This window comes from Alnus glutinosa, chromosome 11 (genome assembly GCF_958979055.1).
Source record: "Alnus glutinosa chromosome 11, dhAlnGlut1.1, whole genome shotgun sequence".
Lineage (NCBI taxonomy): Eukaryota > Viridiplantae > Streptophyta > Magnoliopsida > Fagales > Betulaceae > Alnus > Alnus glutinosa.
Genome location: NC_084896.1, coordinates 10,583,079 through 10,593,069, shown reverse-complemented (window position 1 = coordinate 10,593,069; position 9,991 = coordinate 10,583,079). Strand labels below are relative to the sequence as shown.

At 40.4% G+C, this 9,991-nt stretch overlaps 1 protein-coding gene across 1 annotated transcript in view; it reads left to right on the top strand.

Annotated features, from left to right (window-relative positions):
* The first annotated feature begins 300 nt into the window (after positions 1 to 300).
* The window catches only part of LOC133881664 (DExH-box ATP-dependent RNA helicase DExH9), a 33,985-nt gene continuing 24,294 nt past the window's right edge, over positions 301 to 9,991 (top strand). Inside the window, exons 1-5 of the mRNA XM_062320655.1 lie at positions 301 to 769; positions 855 to 1,055; positions 1,150 to 1,368; positions 2,249 to 2,587; positions 9,771 to 9,875. Coding sequence (XP_062176639.1) covers positions 485 to 769; positions 855 to 1,055; positions 1,150 to 1,368; positions 2,249 to 2,587; positions 9,771 to 9,875 — 1,149 coding nt within the window. The 5' untranslated portion in view covers positions 301 to 484. The remainder of the gene's footprint in view (positions 770 to 854; positions 1,056 to 1,149; positions 1,369 to 2,248; positions 2,588 to 9,770; positions 9,876 to 9,991) is intronic.

Sequence of the window (9,991 nt, the reverse complement as noted above, 5' to 3'; positions counted from 1 at the left end):
TTTTTTTAAAAATATTCTTTTTCTATTAATTAATAAATACAAAAGGTAATTTTGAGTCAAAATAAAGGCATTTTCGAAATAATTTGGTCAAATTTGATTTTTCATTAAAGTTCGGCTGTTAGTTCGAGGACTAAATAATATTTAAAAAAAGAAAAAATAAAAGGAAAAAAACCGTAAATGTAAATTATAAATTTTGTAATGAAATGAAAAACGTTTCGACTTAAAAAAAGAAAAAAAAAGAAAAAAACAAAAACGCTATATATTAAGCGTCTTATTTTCGGAAAGAAAGAGACCCTTGTGTTGTTCAATTTGCATTACTGAATCGGAAAAGAAGAAATTGGTCTGAGTGTGTCCCGCACAGCGCCGCCGTCCCAGAGCCTTTTAAGGGCGCTCTTGGTTATGGTGTGATACAACTAGTTTGCTTTTAATCCAAAACAAGTGTTTCTGACATTCTGTTTCTGAAGCTCCCACCATTCCACGGTTCATGGAAGCTCTTACAGGATCGTCGAAGAGGAGGTCGGCACAGGACCCACCGGGAGACCCTCTGCTTCCGCACAAACGTCACCAGAGAGATAACGATTCCCCGCTGGCCCTGGGCGAAGAGCTCCTGGACTGTTTGCACGACGTGTCGCACCCGGAGGGCTATGTTGCTCCTCCTCCTCGCTCTCCCTCCTCTTCTGCGGCGCCGCCTGCCAAAGTATTCGAATTCACCCTCGACCCTTTCCAGTCCGAAGCCATCAAGTGCCTCGAAAGCGGCGAGTCCGTCATGGTATAATTTTCCTCCATTTTTTTTTTTTTTTTTTTTTTTACCTTTTTTTCTTTTCTAATTACTTCATATTTCCATGCATTTTCAGGTGTCTGCCCATACTTCAGCTGGGAAAACTGTTGTGGCATTGTATGCTATTGCTATGTCATTGCAAAATAAGCAACGGGTCATATACACTTCTCCAATCAAAGCTCTCAGTAACCAAAAATATAGGGAGTTCAAACAAGAGTTTTCAGATGTTGGCTTGATGACCGGTGATGTGACGATTGAGCCCAACGCTTCTTGCTTGGTAGGTCTTTTGGCTAATTTTCACTTTCTGTTGTTCTTTTTGAACATCAAAAAGTTCTGTATTCTTGGAATGTTAATTTGCAATTCAATTTCAGGTGATGACAACAGAAATATGGCGTAGTATGCAGTACAAAGGATCAGAGATTACACGGGAGGTCGCTTGGATTATTTTTGATGAGGTGCATTACATGCGTGACCGGGAAAGAGGTGTAGTGTGGGAAGAGAGCATTGTTATGGCGCCAAAAAACTCTAGATTCGTATTCCTCTCTGCAACCGTGCCTAATGCAAAGGAATTTGCTGATTGGGTTGCAAAGGTGATTTTCTCTTGATTGACTACGACTGTCTTCTCATGAAAGGCGATTGGAGATGCTTATTAGTACTCTCATCATCATTGCATGCAGAAGATGATTAATCATTAATGATGCTTATTACTATTCTCAGGATCATTGTGCTCAAGGGAACAAGGGTGAACAATATGATTATCCTCTTTGTAAATCTAATTTTAGAGGAACAAAAAGAATATTTAGAAGTATAAGTTAAGAGTAAAGTGGGTTTAGAGTTATCGTAGGATTTTAGCTGGCAGTTATACTTTTGAGGACCCATTGAATATTGTACTCTGTTACTTTTCATATGCTGACAAGAAATTCGCCTTGTAGAAGATGGTTTCCTTCTTTTTTTGTTCTTTTTTGGCCATGTGAATCCTCTTTGCCCATTTTGAGGTGGTTGTTAGGAACTACGAGCCAAGGAACAGTCTCAAGTAGACAGTTTCTCTGGGGTGTAGACTCTTGAGTTCCTATCTTCTTCACTTTGCCTAGAGCTTAAGGTACAAGTTATACGTACATGGTGTGCAACCAGCAACTACAAATATGCTATGGAAGATAACAGATGGATGAAGTCATAAATTTTAACCCTATTTCATAATGTTAAAACTTGAAGATGTGATGATCATGATGCTTTTGTTCTACTTGGGGTTATACGAGAAACAGAAATTTGATTCTTTATTATGTCGTCTATATGGGATTGAATGGATGAAATCATACTTCAAGTGTTGCATTTTATTAGTTTGTATTATTGATGTGCAGCTACTGAATCACCAACTTTTTTTTTTTTTTCATATGAAACTAACATTATGAAGCAATTTACTTAACTTTTCAGTGGAAAAACATGCTGACTTTGTTTGTTGATATAATGCAGGTTCACCAACAACCTTGTCACATTGTTTATACTGATTATAGGCCAACGCCTCTTCAGCATTATATTTTCCCTTCGGGAGGTGATGGTCTATACTTGGTGGTGGATGAAAAAGGAAAATTTCGTGAGGATAGCTTTCAGAAATCTTTAAATGCACTTGTTCCTGCTAGTGAGGGTGACAAGAAAAAAGAGAATGGGAAGTGGCAAAAGGGTTTGCCTATGGGCAGAGTTGGTGAAGAAAGTGACATCTTCAAGATGGTAAAAATGATCATTCAGCGTCAATATGATCCTGTCATACTTTTCAGCTTTAGCAAAAGGGAATGTGAACTTCTTGCGATGCAGGTAATGTTTCATTTAGTGTGAATTTATACTTTAGTAGATAGAGGGAGCATGCTGCTGATTTGTTATATGTTTCAAGGTGCTAACTATTGTTAGCTTGATCATCTTGTTTTATTTTACTTCTTACATGTAAATTTTATGGAAAAATAACTTGGAATTAGTTTTGCATTCCTCGAGCCATTTTTGTGATGTGCAATACTTGTAGATACATAGATTCATTTCTTTTGCAATTTTTAAGTATTTCAAGTGACCCATAACGAATCACTTTTGAATGTTCTCTTTAGAACATTGTTATTCTGGTCCAATCGATTTTGGATTGCATTATTGTTTTTTGATAGATAGCCAGTGGCGCGTGTATGCGCTCCACTAGGGCTTCGTCTCGGTGTTAGGTATGGAGAATCGGTTTTGTGTGGAGGCCAAAACCTTTCTCTTTTCGGTGGAGGAAGGGAAGCCTGTACTTAGAGTGGAGGAGAGCAGGAAAGGCTTTACAGGGGTTGTGCTTTTGGATTTGCAGGTTGTTGCTTGGGCTGTCGCCATGGGGGGAGAGGCATTGAGGTCTCAGGGGGTCGACGAGTTTGTAAAATCCTTTTGGGAGAACTTGAAGTTATGGATCATCCGGAAAGGTTGTAATAAGGCTGGTCAGTACCTGGAGATGGTGGTATACGCAGTGGGTGGTCGAAGAGGATTCATTTTGCTTCTTGAGGGCGGGGTTGGAGTAGGGTGGTTGATGAGTTGCGTAAGGTGTTGGTTTTTTTGAAAACCATGTTTGAGTTTTCTTTCGATGGTGTGTTGTCTCCAGTGGAGAAGAAGGATGGGAAGAAGGATTCGGTTTTGAAGTACCCCTCTTCAGGGTGCTCGGGTGGGGTTTGGCCCATAGTGGGTGGTGCTATACTGTAGTTCATGGAGGTGATGAGGTCAGAGGCTAGTTGTAAAAAAAGGGTTAAAAACCTTTTTGATCCCTTTGGTTTGATCTTTTTATTTTTTGCTCACTGTGCTTCAATTTTTATCACAGATGGTACCTGAGCTATGGAAAAAGACAGAGATGGTACCTCCGTCCAAATTTTCGTAAAAAAATAACGGTTGTCCACGTCAGCGCCACTTAACACCCTTAAAAACTCGATACTTGTCCCATATGCCACGTAAGTCGCCACATCAGCGCCATGTTAGTGCCCATATATATATATATATATATTTTTTTTAAAGGGTATTTTAAAAAACTCACAAGGGGTTGGCTCAAGTGGTAAGGGCCTTGGTCTTTGTGGTAGTTCCATGAGGTTTAAGGTTCGAATCTCCTTGGGTGCAAATAATTCTTTGGGGTCAGCTCGCCGGCGAAGCTGGAGTATTATCCGATCTGTGTGGAGGGGGCGCTTTACATGGGTCCGAGGTTTACCTGACATGGATGGGTACACGAAGTAGCCCTGCCTTGTAGGGGTTCCTCGTCATATATGTATATATATATAAAATGCAAGCCAAGATGGGGTCGGCGTCCTCTGAGAATGCCGCCCAAGATCCTCTCAACCTCACCAAATTCTCATGCCTGTAAGAGGCCAAAATGTATAATCCCTTCAAAAACTCTACTTTTGCCGATGCTCTTAATAGCAACAACATACCCGTCTCTTAAAATTCCTTTGTAAGTTGTAGAGAAGTTACTCTTACCCAACAAATTCACCTCAGAAAAGTATTAAGTAGCTGACTCCACCTCTTGCAAATTGAGTTTGAAGGTTTGGAACACTTCTTGCTCAAACCCACTGAAATTTTGCCCGTCAGCTAAAGGGTCCCACCCATTGGAGTACTCAGGGCTGATGAGAGGAGAGCCATTCTTCCTATAAACCCCCTTGGCCTGATTAGTACTAAGACGACTAGCAGATACATCAAATGCCGGAGCAAACTTTACCGGCAGGTACACTGCCTGAGAGAGTATTGTTTTGAAGGTCTACAACTTCTAGCAAAGGGGCGTCAGCCAACTTTGAGGGAACTGAACCAAAGAGGTGATTGAAGCTCAACTCTATCCGCATCTTGGCTGGCTTTTTTTCATTTTTTTTTAAGAGCTTTTTTTTTTAAAAAAATGTGGCGCTGAACGTGGCATCTGGGACAAGTGTAGAGTTTTTAAGGGTGTTAAGTAGCGTTGACGTGGACAACCGTTAGTTTTTAGACGAAAATTTGGACGGGGGTACCATCTCCGTCTTTTCCCATAGTCTAGGTACCGTCTGTAATAAAAATTATAGCACAAGGGGCAAAAAATTAAAAGGTCAAACCACAGGTACCAATACCCTATTTAACAAAAAAAAAGCGCAAGACACCTCTAAGCATACAAGAAGTATATAAAGGAAACCAAACATGAGCAAGCAAAAAAACAGAAGGGAAAAACCCGCAAAATCCTACAAATAGCCGAGACACCAAGACCCACAACCCAAACCCTAAACCCGCCAAAAACACCTTAGACTAAATTACATCAATAGTCCTTTTACCTTTACCCCAGCTAGAACAAACACCCCTAGCATCAGAGTTAATCGAACATTATAAGTTCTTAACCTCTCTACTCTCTTTAGGCTTAGGAACAGAAGCAAGATCCTCTTGACACTAACCCTTATTAATTAAAGTCAAGAAATCCAAAAAACCCATAGTGTGATAGCATGATTTGGCATCTAGCACAACCTCGGGGTACCCTATAACCCCCACCCCTACCTCCTCTCCAACACCAGCCCTATCCAAATCACCCCTCTGCGTTGGTTCTCACATCTCATAGGGAAATGAGATAGCATGCACTGCGGGACTCGGATCAAGAAACCCCTGCCGAAGGAAGCCTTTTGCTAGAGGAGAGAGACAATGGTTGCCTCCACGGACTTAGCAATCAGTTCGACTAACTTTGCATCTTTCATATTCTGAGAATACCTCAACATCGGCTATCCGATGGATAAAGAGGTGTCCCAACCTCCGACATCATGGGACATGGGAGGTAGAGCCTATCACCCAGCATTGCCGCCCTTGAAAGGACACCAGAAAAAGTTGACCCACTACCTGCCTTCCAAGCATGCGAATGATCACTAAAGAACAAAGCCGAAGGAGAAGCCCCCATCGAAACAACCTGCCCAGACCCTACCGACGACGACCCAGTCTTGATCGCCGAACCTACAAACCCCCCGAAAGCAGACAAGAATAGGGCAACACCGTCGACCTAGCTTCAGCATCTACAGGCTCCTCTAAACAGGTCGGAGCAAACAACTCACCACCTTTGGCGTGCTCAAAGAAAATAACAGATTAGCAACAGGAAAGCCACCCACAACTTATTGCGACGGAAAAAGAACATCAGCGGCAGAAGACTTCTCAAGAAAGTCTCTGGGACAGAAACCTCTGATGGAACGGAAGAGGCGTGTTCTAAATACGCCAGAATAGTAACAACTGAGAAGCCCAGAGCTTCTAGTGGCCCAAAGCTTCAGTCCTCTTTTTAGGGGCTCCTTTGTATATTTCCTGTGTACTAGGGTTGCCCCCCTTTGCGCTTTTTATTGAATTCTTACTTATCAAAAAAAAAAAAAGAACCCTCAAAGTCCGCCGAAGACGAGGACACACCCCGACCTGAATGTTCAGAAACCAAACCCACTGAGAATGCGTTGGATCCAAAGTTTTGAAGAAAACCTATCTTATTGGCCTTCTTGATGTTGGGCATAAAGCCCATCCTCCTGGATCCAACTTGTAAACGGGCCCCTCTAAGCACAAAAATAACACGCTTATACACTCGAGCCAAACCCAAACTACCCAGTTTCCGTTTCAGCCCAAAAGGGGTCCTGCCCAAGCTCGTTGAGCGCCCGCACACCCAATCCAGCCATACACCAAAGATCTCGAGAAGCTTTGTGAATATCCCATCCCCCTCTTGCCCCGAAACGTCACCTTCACACTCGACGTCACCCTCTGTAACTTTACTCTTCGAGCATGCCTTCCTGTACTCTCTCTGCAACTTCGATCCTTGGAGCCAACAACATGATGGTCTTTACCCCAAGGACTATAAGGATTGCATTATTGAGAAGATAGAGCGCCATTTGGTTGGTTGGAAGAGAATGTACTTGTGTAAGGATGTGAGGATTACTTTGATAAAGAGTACTTTATCTAATATGCTTATTTGTTACATGTCTCTTTTTCTCCTCCTTGCTAACATTGCCAATCACATAGAGAAGCTACAATGGGGCTTCTTATGGGATGGTATTGGTGAATTGTTCAAATTTTACCTGATAAAGCTTGTCCAAGGTCTGTTCTCTGATCTCTAAGGGGGGGTTCGAGGTCCGGAATTTACTTCTGTTCAACCGAGCTCTCTTGGGGAATTGGTTATGGTACTACGTGCATGAGAGAGAGGCTCTGTGAAGGGTGGTAGTGGGTTTTAAATATGGCAGCTTGTGGGTGGGTGGTGTTCTAATGATGTTCATGAGTTGTATGGGGTGGGTCTATGAAAAAAATATAAAGAGAGGCTGGGGGGAGTTTCTAGTCATATTGGATTTAAGGTGGGTGACTGTTCCAAGATTAGATTTTGGCAATGATGTTTGGTATGGTGATCCGACTTTAGGTAGCTTTTCCGAAGTTATTTGGTATTGCTTGCTCTAAGGATGCTTTCGTGGCAATTCATTTGGAGTTTTCTAGTGACTCATAAGTGGAACATTAATTTTATTAGTGTGGTGCATGATTGAGAGATGAAAGACAAGCTTTATTGGGCCCCCTCTCTTGGAAGGTTGTTCAATGTCAGATTGTTGTATAATGTCCTAATACCAAATGATAATTGTAACGTCACAAGAAATTAATTAACTGGTAATGAACTTAATTAATGTTTGGGGTATTATAATAATACTCTTTTCCCTTGGAGGAGTATTTGGCGGAATAAGGTTCCCTTGAGAGTGCATTCTTTACTTGGTCGGCCACGTTAGGGAAGATCTTCACTATGGATAACCTAAGGATCATACTGATAGATTGGTGTTGCATGATCAAGAAAAGTGGGGAATCCGTTGATCACCTCTTAGAGCACTAGTAGCAGATGCCCTATAAGTGGTTCTATTCCTTAAAATAGGGAAAATTTAGAAAAAGTCACAAAAAATCAAGCCGCAGCAGTTACCCTATTTTAGAGGGTCACCCTTGGGAAGCTACAGTGCTTCCCAATACATTGGGTAGCACTGTAGCTACCTAATACATTATTTTAATAAAAAAAAATTGTCTCTCTCTCCTTCAAGCTTCACGGCTTCACGCATCCTCAACCTCAAGAACTTCATCTCCTTCACGGCATCACGCATCCTCATCGAGTCATCGTCATCGAAATACCTTTCCCGATCAACGTGTTTGTTCTCTTGCAGGTTATTACAAACTGACATATCTCAAATACCCAAATCAAAAATCAGCTCCAAAATTCAGAATCCCTAATAGACTTTGAGGGGTAGCTCCAGTGACACCCTCCTCCTAGAAAGAGACAACACATGATTCAGAAAATGGAGGAATGAAACAGAGGAGATAAAGGGCGTATATGAGAAAATCACCTGGATTACTGGGAGGTTGTTGAGGGAGTGATCTTTTCCGTCAAAATAAAGCTCCTCAGTATCAACAGGATTGGAATGAGAGGCAGGCGGAGGATCAGTAGCTTGATCTCAACCTCCATGGGAGGCTGGCTTTCAGAGCTTTCAAATGAGCTTGACTTCTTCATTTGGAATCAGGCACGAGAGAGCGAGAGAGAGAAGAAAAGAAATGAAGATAGAAGAAAAGAAATGAAAAAAAAAGAAAGTAAAAAGTAAAAAGTATTATTTTAATAATATAGGGAAAGACAAAGGGAAGCTATTGTGAGGTATTTTTGTATAGGGAAAAAAAAAGTGGTTTGATTCCCTAAATTTTCCCTAAATTAGGGAAAATGGTAGGGAGTCTGCTGCTACTGCTCTTACTCCACTGAGATTGCTAGTGCCTTATGGAATTCTATTTTTAGTCTTTTTGGGTTAGATTGGGTGATGCCTAGATGAGTGGTAGACCTGTTAGCTTGCTGGAGGGTATTTTAGTAGTCTTCATAGTGCAGCAGTCTGGAGAGAAAAAATGATCTTAGTTTTGAAGATTGCAAGAGGGTGGTGGTGGAATTAAAGTCTTTTTCTTCAATACCCTTTACCATTGGATGATTACCTATGATTGCTTTCATTTTTCTAACTTTCATGATTTTCTTGGTCTTTTTTCTTTCTCTGGTTAGACATTTATGTTGTATACTTATTGTGTACTTGGGTTGCATTCTCACCCTTCTTAATGAATTTTGATTATTTATATATATATATATAAAAGACTATATGTTTTATATACTTTGGGCATTGTGCATCATGATGTTACATATTGCTAGATCCATGTGAATTTTATCTTGATCTTTTTTTTTTTTTTTTTGATAGATAATGTCATATCATTAAAATGCGTAGAGGAGCACAACCTTAGTACACAAGAAGTATACAAAAATGCCCCTAAAAAAAGGTAACAAAAGAGCATGAAATTAAAAACTCTGCAAATGCAACACGACTCGGGCTGTGATGAGCTGATACCCGTACAAATAAAGTATTAAGCACGTTTCGACTCAACTCCAACACTGGCTTTTCTTCATCTTCAAAATGCCGAGCATTCCTCTCACGCCCAATACCCCACATTACACATAAAGGAACCTGCTTCCAAATTTGCTTAACTTGACCACGACCCAATGAATTGCCCCAGTAACTCAACAAATTCAGCACCCATCACGACATAACCTACTCCACCCCAATAAAGCTTGTCTATGATTGGAGGACTGCCTATGATTTCTTTCACTTTTCTAGCTTTCATGACTTTCTTGATCTTTTTTCTTTTTCTGATTAGGTGTTTCTGTTGTATATTTATTGTATCCTCGGGTTGCACCCGCATCCTTAATGAATTTCGATTACTTATTTATATATAAAAAAAAGACTATGTCTTATATACTTTGGGCATCGTGCATCATGATGTTGCATACTGCTAGATCCATGTGAATTTTATCTTGATCTGTTGCATCTGTAATTGAATATTGATCTCGAAACTTCTTTATTTTTTTTTACTTATCAAAATAAAAAAAACTTCTTTATTTTTTTTTAATACTTTGGTTTGTTTATCTTTCTACTTTGCATGCATCACATATCTTTTGTAAATATTATGTGAACTAGAGTTTGGTTCTCTTTTTGCGTTATAGATGGCAAAATTGGATCTGAACGGGGATGATGAGAAAGCAAATATAGAAACTATCTTCTGGAGTGCTATGGATATTCTTTCAGATGATGATAAGAAGTTACCTCAGGTAAGTACTTTTCCTATGTCGGTTATGCATGTCAGTTTGTATTTGTGTGCTTGCGAGCATATATGCTGGTTTTAGAAGATGTAACCTGAATGCAAACGCTTAAATGTCACTTCAGG